This window comes from Haemorhous mexicanus, chromosome 2 (genome assembly GCF_027477595.1).
Source record: "Haemorhous mexicanus isolate bHaeMex1 chromosome 2, bHaeMex1.pri, whole genome shotgun sequence".
Lineage (NCBI taxonomy): Eukaryota > Metazoa > Chordata > Aves > Passeriformes > Fringillidae > Haemorhous > Haemorhous mexicanus.
In genome coordinates, this window is record NC_082342.1 from 26,088,822 (window position 1) to 26,104,198 (window position 15,377).

At 39.1% G+C, this 15,377-nt stretch overlaps 1 protein-coding gene across 4 annotated transcripts in view; it reads right to left on the bottom strand.

Annotated features, from left to right (window-relative positions):
* F5 (coagulation factor V) overlaps positions 1-15,377 on the bottom strand; it is a 38,884-nt gene that overhangs the window by 6,085 nt on the left and 17,422 nt on the right. For 3 of the 4 annotated variants that reach the window (XM_059837966.1, XM_059837968.1, XM_059837965.1), the window contains 12 exons: positions 14,597-14,699; positions 14,009-14,220; positions 13,104-13,254; positions 12,222-12,434; positions 8,536-10,477; positions 6,352-6,517; positions 4,957-5,190; positions 4,257-4,467; positions 3,294-3,473; positions 2,087-2,203; positions 1,532-1,603; positions 369-460 (listed from right to left, as the gene is read on the bottom strand). In XM_059837966.1, coding sequence (XP_059693949.1) covers positions 369-460; positions 1,532-1,603; positions 2,087-2,203; positions 3,294-3,473; positions 4,257-4,467; positions 4,957-5,190; positions 6,352-6,517; positions 8,536-10,477; positions 12,222-12,434; positions 13,104-13,254; positions 14,009-14,220; positions 14,597-14,699 — 3,693 coding nt within the window. The remainder of the gene's footprint in view (positions 1-368; positions 461-1,531; positions 1,604-2,086; positions 2,204-3,293; positions 3,474-4,256; positions 4,468-4,956; positions 5,191-6,351; positions 6,518-8,535; positions 10,478-12,221; positions 12,435-13,103; positions 13,255-14,008; positions 14,221-14,596; positions 14,700-15,377) is intronic. The other variant, XM_059837967.1, reaches the window with a different exon arrangement.

Here is a 15,377-nt window from a genome sequence, read left to right on the forward strand (position 1 = left end):
GCAGCATACAAACTAAGCAAAAAACATCCTCAAGCCTTCATTCAGGTAATTTGATATTAAATGATCACTTAAACACAAACATACAAATATGTACTGTTAGACAGACAAAGATAAAATATAGCAGTAGAAAGAATGACTCCATTTACCTACAAAATGGTTGCAATCTAAATTGTGAAGGTAACTGTCCAGTTAAGGAGCCTCAACAGCAGCAGAGACTGAGTTATCCCAGGGAAGAAAAACAGTTCCTGGCATCAACAATCTTGCCACATCTTTTCAGTCTTCTCCAACAGCCTTCTCAGTGACAAGAGCAACTTGACCTTCTAAAATAAGCTGTAGGAAAATCATAACTCAATGATGTTGTACTTTACCTGGATCCAAGGCAGTACTTCTTCTACTGTAGTACTCCAAGCATTGTATGTTCCATAATTATTTAATCGGGCTAACTTAGGTTCCCAATAGTCTAGACAGAAAATATGAATAAAGCAAGAATTTTAAGAGACATTGAAAAAACATAAACTGAGGCTGCTATTAGCTTTAACTACACCATTTCCAACCCCCCACCCAAATGATTAAATAAAAAAAAAAAAAAAGAAAAAAAATACAAACAAGATATCTAAAACAAGAGATCCTAAAATCTAGGACATGGTCAGCATCTGTACCCGGCAAAGCTTTAAAGTTGGCAAAATGACAAAAATAATAACCTTTTATGTAATATACTGGTTATTTATTAATTTGGAACCAGGGTCTAGAGTTTGCTAAACAAGTTTTGGCCCCCAGCAGGATCAGACACAAAATGTGCTCTACATTCATGTGAGAGAGCTCCCCTCTGCATAACAAGGTTTCCAAGTTAAAAACTGGTATAGAATATATATTACAAAATGGCTTCCAAGCCTTCACAGCACTCAATGAGGAAACAAAGAAAGAAAATCAAATCCACAAAAAATTGGGTTTTACAAAATAAGTAACTTATTTTTTATTTCAGGGGAAAGGATGGGCATTCCTGCATGTGTGCATAACCTGTACACCTTGATTTGACACTGTCTGTGTAAAAGTCTACAGAAAGTCGCTAAGTAATGATCCCACTTTTGTACCACAGACAAACATGACAAATTAAAGACTCCGTAATTGCCCTGGATGTCAGGGTTCCCAAGTCTTTCATAACAGATATATTTTGTCCTTTCATATGTCATACCACAAGCAAATCTAAAAAGCTTTTTGAACGCTTGGTGTTATTTTCAAGCAGGGAATCCAAGGGACAAAAAGAATGCTGGATTTGTTCCTGATCAAGCAGCAGGCCACAGAAAGGGCACTCCCTGACTCTCAATCTTGTGACACTGACAGCAGACCTGTGTAATGATGGCTACCTAACAGAACTCCCTATTTCTGCTTGCAGCACTGGAGAGACTTTTAGCCTGACAACTGATTGCTGCTAAACTGATCTTGAAAGGCTTCACATCAGAGAAACCAAAAGAAGACAGAACTGCAACACTTTGCTGGGGGTGTTCAGGGACCTTTTCAGGGATAAACTCACCTATGTGATGTGAAGCATCGATCTGGGAATCAAGTATAACCCCACTTGCCAGGCCCATTGGAATCCTGCACTCTGAAGGGAGCACAGTAAATTTGTTGTTAAAGATAATGAGGACTATTCCAATATATATTCTGGTGAAATAACATCATTCAGGACAATAGTGTAATTCTAGTACACTATTAATTATAATAACTGTTATTATTATTATCTAGTAATTCTATAACATCACTCTTTTCCCAGAGAAGTCTAAATTAATCTCTGCAATTTCTCTCAACAGATTAATCCACTGGTCACTATAGGGAAACCTCAAAATCAAAGCTAGCATCCTAAAGGAATTAAGGTAGTAGGCTAAATAATTAAAAGTTAGCATTGCTGGAAGCTAAAAATTTTTGAAGAAAAATTTACAGTACAAAAAATTTACAGTAACCACTCCACAATGTCGTTGAATGTGTATAATTTCCTACTTTTTTTGCAGAACAACCTCCCAAATTTATTTTTAGTGATCCTGAAAGGGTAGAGAAGACTCTCCCAGCCAAAAACCACTGTAGTTCATACCTTTCTCTATAACCAAATAGGAAGTCTGCATTCCTGCTTGCTGGTATTCCCCCACTTCAGTGTCTAAAAGCCACCAGCCAGGTCTCTTTGGTTTCATTTCAATTGTTCTAAATGAGCCTTGAAAAAAGGAAATTAAATGTATCAGAAACATTTGCATTACAAGGCTGATGTCACTGAAGCTGAATTTTAAACCAAAGACCTTCCTAAGACCTAATTCAGAAAATTTAAATACACATTGCAATGAGAGCAGTAACTTCCACCATCTCAGAGATTTTTTTTTCTTAGCAAGCTCGTTCTAGCTGGAGACTGAGATTGGAATCAAGTTGCCAGATCAAAACCCAACCTTTGCTGATGGTGCAAAGTACAAAACCTTGGCTGCCTGTACATAACAGATATCTGCACACTAACTACAGTGTTGAACAGTGTAGTGAACAGTGTTTATTACATAATGCATGGGTGTTAAATCTGTGGTGTTGGTTATGATTCTTACTCCTGCTGTACCAGTGTGTTGTTCCAGTAATGAAAAGGATGTAAAGAAGCCAACAGCAGAAGCGGGAAAATTACAAGTATGGGCCCTCCCCTCACTTTCTTCATGCCCCAGGAATGCCAAGGATTGAGCAGAAAGTAGGTATGGTTTCAGTTGCCTGATGCACTTTTTAGAAAGCACAGGACATATTCTCATTGCTTTTCTTATATTTCTAGTTGCTGCAGACAATTCTTCAGATAATTCCAGCTAATTCTTGTTCCCATTTAAACAAAAATATGTAGATTTCACAATTAAAAGCACTGCCTTAAAAATATGGAAATAAAATATTGAATAAACTACCCCTAATGTTTACTAAAACTCCTAGTATTCCAAGCCAGTCCCATTATTTTGATGTCCGGGTTGTCTTTTTTTTTTTTTTTCCTCTTGAATTCTTGTAGCTGGCAACACAGGCTTCATAAGTGCTGTTATTGCACACTAGTACTGCTAACAGTGATGAGGCAAAGGACTTCATCCTGCAGTCTAATGAAAACTTACAGCTTACTTCTCCCTGGAGAGAGAATAAGAATTCTCCTAGGGCTCACAATTCTTCCTTCTGTTCTGTATCACTTACCCAGAAATTAAAATCCCCAAACTCTCACCATATTGGAGACCTTTAAACAGGTATGATAATTACAGACTCCAGAGGTCACCCCTTTGAACTTACTCTGCTCTGATGCTTACCTGGGAGGAGAGTGTATGTACCAAGCTGATGCTCTGGCTCTCCTTGTTCTATGAAAGTCTGTCCATGAAAATGAACAACATGAATGTCTTTTGGGCCACCCATATTCAGCAAGTGCCATCGGACTGTTTCACCTTCATACATCTTCAAGCCTTGCAAATTGTAGGTAATCCCATTAATGGCTGAAAAAAAAAAGATTGTTAGTCAGGAAAACTGCTCACAAAGTGGTCTCAAAGTGCTAGAAAGTAATTATTGAAATTAGCAAAATATTTAATTAAGCACTTGGGAAAAACATAGATTTTCCAATTTAAAGTGCAACACACTTTATAATCTATGTAAATCAATTCAGAAAATTCAGGGACCTCACCAGAAGATTTGAGCACAGCTTGGTAGCAACACGTGGCAGCCAGGAGAACAAAAATATTTAAATGTAAGATGGGAATATCAGGCCCAAAAGAAAGGACAGCTATCCAAAACTGTTTCTGAAGCTCCCATTTCCACAGGCAAAACTGACATATGTCTATATCCACAGAGAGGTGTATGAAGGGCTGTTATACAGTTGTTTCAAATTCCTCAATAGAACTCAATAGAACTACTTGATTGGTCAAATTATTAAAATATTTTTAAATTTCTTGCAAGAAGTTGTCAGGGTACTAGCTTCTTATTGCAAAGAAGACTTCTTTGTTTCTTTTTTTCTTTTAATGGGGGGGAATATATATGTGAATGCAAAAGAGAATTTTCTGTTGAAAGTTTCAGTAGAATATGTACTTTCTTCATTTTAATAGCAAATTTCCCATCACTGCTAATTTTTACATATAAACCCATGACTACTATGGTTACAAGGGATAACAAAAAAAAAGTGGGGGATTTATGCATGTTGAAAAGGACCGTGAGCTGAGATACTTCCCCTGACATCTTTCCCTCAACCCCAATAAACTGCATATTTGGCAAAATGAAATAGGTACCATAGAATTTGTGGCATTGCTGCATTTCTTGTGTCTTCTCATTACAAGGCCTTCCAGAATGTTTGTCAAAGTACCAGCTTTTCTCTTCATCAAAGACCATAAAAAGCAAGAAAAAGTCTCGGGTATATGTCCTGCTGCTGTTTGATTTGCTGAAAGCTCCTTTTTCACAGATCAGTATTGGCCCAATCAAGCCAGACTGAATGTCTTTCTCCTAGAAGGTAGTAAACATATATTAGAGGTAAAAGTGGATTTCCCAAAAGATGTAAAAAAAAACCCCATAGCATTCTGCAGGAATGCAACAGCCCCTAAATATCTAAAGCAGGTCCCAGAATTACTGCTCCCTTCTACCTTTACTCTTCCCTGCTCAGTCTACCAGAGCTGCCCACTTCAAATTCTTCCATACTTTATGTCCTGCTTTAACTGATTGCAAGAGATTAAATGTCAGGTAGGAACATCGAGTCCAAAAGAAAGGACAGCTATCAAAAAACATGTTCTGCAGCTTGCACTTCTGCAGCCATGCATCATTCAGAGATATTCAAATCCCAGCTGAACATTGGCTCTGGACAAACTACTCCAGCTGACCCTGCTTAAGTTGCAGTGGTGGACTGGATGATCTCTGGTGATACCTTCCAACACAAGTGTTTCTATGATTCTGTGATCAACCCCAGCAACACCACCACTTCTATTTCCATTCCCTTACCAGGTTTAAATCAGAGTAGTAGATCCAGGACCGACAAGCTGCTCCTGGCTGCACAGGGCCCGATCGCTGGTTTGCATACCATACATATATGTAGCTGTTATTTGGCTGAACTTCATCTTCCTTAAACCAAGCAGTAGATTCATCATCATAAACACTTCCCTCAGAGGACTTTTCATAGAGGACTCCATGGGCATGGAGGGAATATGGTCTGGATGCCAGATTCTTAAAATGAACCTAAAAAACCCCAAATAGATTCTGTTCAGCAAACTCAGGCCTAAACCAAAGTCCCCACACACTACACTCCCATGACCTCAAACCAGGTCAAACCATCTTTTGTATAAAGATTACAGGCTATGTTGTACATGAAAAAGCCAGCGGAGAGAGCTTTTGATCTCCATGCAGTCTCCACCTTTGATGCGGGTAGTTTTCTGAAAAATCACGAGTCTAGCTCCCTGTCTTCCACCAAACTGAGGCTCCTAGGACATTTACTGCTGCCCCCCCATACCTGGAGCTGCTTAGTTACTGCCAGCAGGGAAATGGGGAGTTTCTACCTTTATGCTTTCTTGCAGTTGTTGCAATATAGTAACTCTAGACCTCTGTATGTATCATTCTTGCTGAAATCAGTGCTTCCCACTTCTCCCAGAGAAACCCCATGATAGTGGGATTACATATTTATGTCTCCTTAGAGAATATCACTCCCAAGCTACAATATATTTTTCTTCTCTTACTTATGGTTTAAACATAGCTTGGTGAGTTCCTGTTGCACACCACTCCTACTGAAATAAGCAGAAAGCACTGAGATCTATCCTCCCTAAGTCCATCCCTGTGTGTTGGAAGACTGAATGAAGAAGGATGAGAGAAGGGAAATTTTTCAGCAGTGTGCTTTCTAATGCAAATATACCACAGCATATCCAGGGATATGGTTCCTCTTCATCCTTGTTGACAGTTCTAATAAAATCCTGCACATTTACATAGCAAAACTTTTTATAGGAAATTATATATTTTCCCAAAAAGCATATATGAATCTTGAACACATATGTACTAATTTTTAAGTTCAGACAACTCATTTTTCATTAACAATAAACCTAAATCTTATTTTACAGTAGACCAATGAGCCAGTATTTAATGTTGGGAAACATAAAGAAAAACAGAATTTAATTTGCTGTGGACAGGAGTGAAAAAAGATGTGTTTCAAAGAAACACATCACAGTGCTTACAAGCTCACAGTGCAATTTCTAGCTTTGAAAACTGTTTCCCCTCCATCATATTTTAAAAATTTGTGGTATTTTTAGATCCATTTTGTCATATTCCAAGATCTGTAAGAATCTTACCCTGCGCACACAATCAAAACTGTAAGAATCTTATCCTGCACACACAGTCAAAACATTGACCTACTAGTATAACATCATCCACTTCAGCCTGAATAACTGGTCCCAGGATGCCAAGATGTTCTGTATATTCATCTTCATCCTGAAGAGCTGAAAAGGTACTGTCTGTATAGCTCTGGAAAATCACCTTACGTCTGCTGCCATCTTTACAGGTTTTGTCATTCCTCATTGCACTGAAAGGAAAACCCCAATTAAAATCCCACACAGGGAATCAGAAATATTAGCTTTGATGAAGTCATACAGCAGAAACATTTTAGAATTCTGTGAATATAAAGAATAAACACTCAAATGGCTTCAAACTGTGTCAGGGAAGGTTTAGATTGGATATTAGCAAAAGTTTCTTCACCAAAAGGGTTGCCCAGGCAAGTGGGTGAGTCTTGGTCCTTGGAAGTGTTTAGAAGGTATGTGGATGTGGTTCTGAGGGACATGGTTTAGTGGTGAACCTGGCAGTGGCTGGGTTAAAGGCTGGACTCAATGGTCTTAAAGGTGTTTTCCAACCTTCTGTGAATCTACAAAGTGAGCTTTAGATGACTCTGAAAATCATGACTTGCAATGTTTAAGCAATTCAAGTTCCACAGTTGGATAAGAGATCCCTCAAGCATTTGGTAAACTATCCCTGAAAAACTCCAACAAGTCTCTCAAAACCCATCTGAGCTCTATTTTCATTTTTTCCTTAGCTTTAATAATCTGAATTGGAGCTTGGCTGAGTGTAGTGAGCCTATCACCTACACAGTACTGTCTCTCAGATCTTTTCATCTGATAATACCTGCATTTTGCATCACAGAGCTGGTGTGGTAAAATAAGCTTTTACACCTTCAAACTGTTGTTCAGATCTTAAACAGAAGTGCTGAAATACTATTATAATTCAAATCTTGCTTTATTATCAATTCTGCAAAAACCAGAAATTTAACATAAGTTACATAGGAGAAAAGCTGGGATTTAGCTCTTCAACACACTGAGACAGGATATGCCATGAGCTCTCCTAAATTCACTGGAACTATTCAGCTCACACCAGCTGAGGACGAACACCTCTGGAGAGACCTATATAGAGGTCTAAGTAAAAAAAAAAAATTGATTTTGCAAGTACCCAAAGAAACTGTCTTGTTTCTGCTATTTTTGCAAGTGCCATTTATATGGACTGAGATGAGGCAGGAGTGAATCTGGAGAATACTGAAAAAGTTTTATTTTTATTTCCATCAAATGAAATGGAAATTCAATCTGAGCAATAATCTATGTTTGGAGATTAATTGTGCATAATGAAAATATTCTTGCTCCTGTTTTGGCTGCTTTCGATAAAAATCCAAAGTTGTGCAAGTTTTGGTTCAGCTTTTGATGAAAAGTGACAAGGAATTCTATGCCTTGTTGGGTGAGCACTGATCCTAACCTGTATCAATTAAAAGAGTAAACTTTTAGTATAGTGTTTCTCTCAGTATATTCTCACATTCTTTGCTGTGGCACAGTAGCCAGTCTTGCCTGTCAAAATGTAAGAAAATCCCCCGGCATTAGGATTTGTGATCAAGTCACCTTCTGATTTCTGCAGGAGCAACAAAAATACTTTATGCAGCTTTGTTATTACTCTTACTATAAGGCAGACACCAGTGTGGTAAACACCTTGCAGCTTTCATATACTTTTTAATACTGCAGCCTTATGAAGTTGGAAAGAGCTGTTATCCCATTTTCCAACAGAGAACTGAGACACCAGAACCATTTTCCGCTAGTGCTAGAAACTGATTTAATTTGCCTATAAGCACATCCCATTCTAGATTCCATCAGTTAGTCCATTAAATTCCTGAAAAGACTTTACACAAGGAGGTCTCTGTCCTGTGTACATGTATCAAGAACTAAAGCACAAAGTAAACATTCAAGTACAACAAAACAAGCTGCAAGATTCCCTCTTGACAGTGAGCTTTACAGCTGATGTATTAAAGACTGTTACTAGTGAGTCTACAAAAGGGGGTTAAAAAAAAACAATGGAATTCTTAGCTGTTCTGTGCTTGATTATAGTCATCTCACTCTGACAGTTCTAAGGGGTGTGACTCTCTTGTGGAAAATTCTTATGGGTCTGCCACTGAAATGTCAGAAATCAAATGGCACATTACAGATATTTTTAAATTTATCAGCATGTGAATCAACATTCTGCCAGGATATTTCAGGATGGTGTGCCAAGTGAAAGCAAACGATTTAGGCAAACCTTTTCTTATATCCTGCATAGTTCCAGCAGACCTCTTCAGCTGCGATGTAATATCTCCTCTTATTGCCTCTGCTGCGCAGATAGTGCTCAGCAATGTCATCAGGGTTACGCTGCCTGCTGATGTTCACCTTGGGGTCTGTCATGTAGGGGTCATCAAAGCTCACATAATGGTACTCGTATTCTCCCCCCGAGCTCTCATCGCTGTAGGATTCTCCTATCACATATTCGTAGTCTCCGTCTGCTCGGGGAAGCCCGATTGTGATGGATGGCCTGAACTGCCGCGGGGTGAGGGTGCTGCCCAGTGACTCCCCATGGTGCCTGGCTCTGCTCACATCCACACTCTGGCTGACCTCACTGGCTGCCTTGGTGGCATCTGTGCAACACGGTGCTGCTGTGTGGTTGGTCCCACCCAGAAGCAACGCATGGCCAAACCCTGCTATGGAATTGCTGGGCTTTTTGGGGTTTCTACTCCTTGGGCTCAGCAAGTAGGTAATTTTTGCATCTTCCTTCTTTCTCCTTCGGATCTTGATGAAGGTTCCAGATGAAGTCAAAGTATTGTTGTTTCCCTCCTTTCCTTTCTGAGTTGGGTGAATGTGTCTCCCTTTCTGGTTTTCCCCCATTAGATGTGAGAACTCTTGATACTTCTTCATATCCTCCTTATTTATGGATGCTGTACTGTTTCTGCCATGATGATTTAACTTACCACCAGCAGATTTGTCTAAACTTGTCTCTAATCCCAGATTCATCTTTGCAGACACCAAATTCCATTCCTCACTAGTCATTTTATGTGAATATTTCCCAGCCCCGGGCAATGATGTTTCTAGTAAGTTCTTCACTACAGCAGGGCTGGAATTAGGACTTGTATTGTCTAACATATATTCTAAAGAAAAAACATTTCCTGGTTTATCTTTGGATATCCTGGGTTCAGAAAGGCTGGACGCATTAGACCCATCTCCTACTATGACGTCCAAATCCAATGTCAAGTTAACTGTGTGCATGGAATTTTCCATCTTCTTTCCCTCCTCTTCCAGATCATCATCATATTCATTTCGCAGTTGGCCAGTTCCCACCATGGCTTCATTGGATGTGTTATCTGTATGATGCACAGAATGAGGTGCATCAGTCTTGTCAGAAAATGAGACATTTTTATTTCGGACATGATTTAGAAGGGCATTCATCTTTTGAACAGAGTAAAACTTAATGGCCAGTGAGCTTCGCCTTTTCCTTTTCTTGTTAGTGGTATAATTTCCTCTTCCTGTGCTTTGCTCTTGATGTTTTTCTGGAAATGGTTTACTGTCCTTTCCACCAGCTGGAAACTCTTCTGCAGCATTTACTGGGCCTTCCCCACTGCTCAGCAAGTGTTCACCTGCAGACGTGTTACTGTGAGCTATTTCATGGTTGCTTTGGCTTCTATTCTCAAATACCAAGTCAGCTTCTCCATCACTTGTGGTAGCTAAAAATAAATCCTCTTCTGCTGTGATTGATGTGTGATTTGACTGGAATGTTTCGGCCTTGACTGGGGGAAGAGGAGTGATATGAGTTTCTAAGAACTTAGAGTTGTTTGTTGTTCCACTACTATTTATAGCTGTCAGACCTGAGCCAGCTGCCACCTCAGAACTCATGGCATCAATGTCTTCATACTGCTCCCAGGCCAGTGCTGTAAGATTCTGTTTTTCTTCATCACCTGCTGCCTTTCTTGAGCCTCGTATTGAGTAAAATGAAGCCAAATAATCCTGGTAATCCAGTTCCTCCTTGTTTCCCTCATTTTCTTGCACAACTTTCTCAGCTGAGGTGGTAACAGCCTTTCTTTCAGTCTTGGTGGGACTTAAAGCTACAAAATCAAATGTTTCATCTTCCTCATAGTCACATTTCGCATCCCTGAATCTCAGCCTCATGCCGTAACTCATTTCTGGGGTGCCCCAGGATGCCAAAAGCCAAGTACCTGCAGTTGAAATAAAAGTCTTATGAGACTGGACATTGTCTGTTATGTAAGTGGCCAAGACAAATAGTTTTGTTGCTTCTACAGCACCTGCTATAGCAGACTGCTAATCTTTATCTGGGATATTCATGAGCTCTCACTGCAATGAAAAATAATTATTAAATATAGACAAATAAGAGCACATATAAATACATCTAGGAGATGAAACTCTTTTCCATAGATTAAGCTGTAACTAGAACCTGAATCCAAAAATAACCCACAAAAGAGATGGATAGAAAGAAACAAATTAAAGGATCCTATGTTTAGATCTTGATCTAAGAGTGAGACCTCTCAAGACAAAGTTTCAATTTTAACCTGTCCTTACTGGTGCATGCACTGCTACATAGATAGAACATTCTGAGCAGAGCAAATGCATTCTGAGGCAATGATGGCAAACATCTGAAAACACAGTATTTTAAAAGCTTTTGGATGAATCATGGATGATCTTTAATAAGTAAAATAAGAATAAAGCAATTTGAATTTCCAATCTGACACAAGCTATTAAGCTGCCAATCTGAGGCATCTCCGATTAATTTAAAGATTTTAATAATTCCTCCAAAACTTCATCACAAGGTAAGTTCTCTATTGGAAACTAGAATCTTCAGTGAAGAAAATCAAATCTGTTTCCCTAAACAACATCAAATTAAGTTATTTGCTTGTTACACCCTGCTTTTGGAACTAGTAGAAACAACAGAATAGACAGAACTAACACCCTGAGAACCAGGGTTTTTTATTAAAAAGGTCACATAAAAGTCTTCCTGTATTGATCAGCTTGAATTGACCTGCACAGCTTTCCTGATTTCTAAGAACAGCAAATTTATCAAAGAAAATATGCCCTAGATGGAAAGAATAGCTTACATACCAAAATCAAGCAAAACTACAACTTTATTACTGGGGAAATTTCCATAAAGTCTTATAGAGTTCTAATGATCCTCTAGTCTTGAGCATTACAAGTCACTTATACATTTTTAAGTTATAAGGTCTTGATGCTGTGCAATACATAAAATATAATCTTTTTAAAAAGTAAGATATTTTAAATGGGATACTGATACTTAAACCTTGAGGGATTTTAGAATGATCACTCAAAGTGCACAGACTTCAATGACAAAGAATCTGTCCTTTTGGAAGTAATGCTTTAAACGTGGATTACATGGGTTCTGATGCCCCCTCTTCCAAGACATGGTGTTAATCCTAGCTAGATATTGAGATGCATCCCACAGACCAGTGACCCAGTTCAAGGAGGCAGACTTTACTGCTGCTGAATGACCTCAAGTCTAAGGTCAGGTGTAGCCATTTTGCCCAGTAATGACCAGCAGAATTTGACAGTTTCAGCCCATTTTAGACTGCTCAGAATAGGCAAGAATGTGGCAAACCTGGAAATCATACAATAGAGTCCATACCAGTTTCTGAGAAGAATCTTGCCTTAAAATTATCATTACTAACCCCAGTATTAATTGTGAAGTGAAAAAAAAAAAAAAACAAATCACAAGATAACCAACAAAAACAGCCTCAGTACAGCATACAGTTATGCTAAGTTGGTGCGGCCAGCAAGACTCCATGCACATCACTTGCACTGGGGAATGATTCAATGTTTTCTAGCACTGTGTTTATCAGAAAAGTTCTCTCACCTATTTAGGTAAGTCCTTATAGACTGGAGATTAAATAATGTCTTAGAAGAGCTGTCAAACACTACAGTTCCACCACTTACCACCATTGTCCATTTCCACTGTGACTGATTCTCCACTCATTGGGAAAAGGCTCAATGTATCCTCATATTTCCCTTGATACAGAAAAAAGTGTCCAGCAAGGCGAACAGAGACAATTTCATCCTGGGTGCCAACACTGAAAAAGTGCCACTGAACCACAGTATCTCGGCAAAATCCAAGGATTTCACTGCTGTCAGACACATAGCCATTTATTGCTAAAAGGAAAGCAAAGTAAAAGTGGTTGCAGTATTTTTGTTTTAAAACTTCCTCTTCTTTGATGTCAGTGCACTGGATTCATGTTTGCACTGGAAAGAGACTGGCACAGGGCTGAAACTGTGATAATTTCCATTTCTGAAAATATTATCTCTAAGGCAGCAGAGTGCTGCATCAAAATTTAGTTAACCCTTGTCTTTGCTTCAGGGTCCAGAGCCAGTCTAGCTACTAGTGGCAAGGCATGGGTAGGCCTTTTCCCCCTGGCAGCTAGCAATAAAACAAGGGAAAATGGCCTCAAGCTGCACCAGAGGAGGTTCAGGTTGAATATTAGGAAAAATTTATTCACTGAGTGGATAACCATTATAACAGGCTCCCAAAGGAAGTGGCAGAGTCATCATCTCTGGGAGTGTTCAAAAAACAAGTGAACGTGGCACTTTGCAATATGTCTTAGTGGGCATGCTGGTATTAGGTGAGAGGCTGGACTTGATCTTGGAGGTGTTTTCCAACCTAATTCTCTGATATTTCCTATTCCTGTCCAATGCCACCTGGCACAGTTAGAAGTTCTGACTCTCTGGAGGATTCCCCAGTCACATTTACTCTGAGAACAAGCAACCACTGACTGCTCAGGTTCATGTAAGCTTTCCTATTATTCATCTCAGTATTCCACTCACTGTGCATTATGTTCGAGTTATAGAACTTGGGATCATCCCTTTTAACAGTGGCTGGGTTGCTGCAGTACTCCTTGATGTTATCCTCTAGGTACCAGCTCTTATTTTCATCAAACACAGCAAACACTGCCTGCTGCTCCTCATCTGCCTTTTTCTGAAAGACAATCAACACAGCAGTTACAATTTATCAGCAGACACACATATTAAGAACCCAATCCTACAATCTCTTTCTTACTATGTAAGCAACATAAGCTTCATCAGAGTCCTGGTAAGTGTTATCCAAAGGTTATGTGGAAGGCAGTAGAGGCTCCAGACTTCAATCCTACTACTGCAACCAACCTGCAGTGGAATGCTGAGCAAGCCTCTAGCACTGGTGATACACAGATGGTTTATGACTGGGCTCTCTGTAACAGAACCAGACTTCTGGTTTGACCTGACAAAGCTTCTGACATTTTTTTCTCTCAAGTGATCCTTAAGTCTTTGCCAAGCAAGATTTCAATAACTGGTAAAGGGAAGCCCTCTCCCAGAACTCTCCCATGCTGTTTTGGTTGTTCTAGATTCATTGTGCCTGAGATTGTCAGATGCTGTGGAGTTGTCTCTGTTACAGAAAGGAATCAGGTAAGATATGAATATCTTCAGAGTACAAAAATATAATAACAGCAGGAAAATTTATTATCAAGTCTAGAAATAGACTTTAAAGTCAGGCTGACCTTTTCTTGACCTTTCTTTGAGCTTGCTAAGAAACACAGAACATAATTCCTTTACTGCTGCGGACAGTTACAGGACTGTTTCCTCAGGAGCCTATTGGTTTAACTGCTCTCCACAGAACAGTTCTCTAAGGGAAGTAAAACTAAATTCAGTGTAGAATAAATAGCATTATTTGAGCAAAATCTGCCCAAACAAGTTACCTGCACACCCTTTTGAGTCAGTGCTTCACTTTTACAAATCAGAAGTGGGCCAATCAGTCCAGAGGCTATATCTCTCTCAATATTTACAGCACTGTGATATAGCCTTGTAATACATTGTGCATCCTGTGCAGTGGGTTGATCTGTTTTAGCAATTTTCCACTCATAAGTGTACATATTCCCTGGTTCAACTCCTCTACTCTGGGTGCCATTGCCTATGGAAAAACAAGAACAGTAATGATACAAACTCAAGAGCCAAATCTTAGTATCAACCTGCACCTTCTAATGACATTGGTGTAGTTTGGCCATTAAAAGCTACCTTGAGATAACTGAAATTCAGCAAGAACTTTTGTCTCTCTAAAATCACAAACAAGAACAGAAAACTAATACAATAAATAGAGGGTATTTGTCTCTGCTTTGCAGATAATACCTTGGTTTCTCTATAAGGCAACACAGCAGATAAGCAGAGGCAGAGAACAGAACTGAGGTCTCCCAGTCATGCACATTCCTAGCCACAGCACCTCCTTCAAAGCAACAAAACCATCCATAACAGTTAGTGATATGCAAAAACATATTTCACAAAGTTTTTACTTGTGGGATCCAGAGGATAATCAGCTCCTTCTGCATTCTTTGCAAGTGTCACTCCATGGAAATAAATGCTGTAGGGTCGACTGGCCTTATTTTTGAAGACAATCTATATTAATAGGTAAATGAAAAAAAAATTAGGATTCAACAAATCCTTGTCTGAATACATAATGAAGTTACCACTACAGTAGAATTTGCCTGGCTTTAGCCCAGAAAGTGCCAGAAAGGCAAAAGGGTGTCTTAAGTAATGTTTCATATATAAACCCAAAGAATAAATGCTGTCACCATTCTGTTGGACTTTGTAGACCCCACTGAGTGAAATTCAGCTGCTTACAGCTGGGCTGTGGAAGGCATAAAAAGAGCATTTGATCTTCTAGCTACTAGGCACACACTGTCTCTGGATATATGAAGTTACTGACTGAAGTTCTTAAAACCTTCAATATGGGAGAAAAAAAATTTCAAACCAAAGCTTGTCCCAGTTTCTAAGACCCAGAGGGGATATGTATGGAAAAGGCAAAATATTCTGCCTATTCTTCACAAAATCAGGATTAAAAAAAGAAAAAAAGAAAGAGAAAAAGAGAAAAGAAAAAAAGGACCATGCTAAGCTCAAATTCAGAGCCACAGAGTCATGGTGGAAATTGACAGAAGTTAAAGATTATGCAACTTTGTGATGCATCATTAAATGACAACACAAAGACAAGTGGCAGCACAAGCTTGTAATGCAAATATTTTGTAGTTTCATGGTATAACCTCATGAAATAACATTTGATTATGGAAACTGATTACC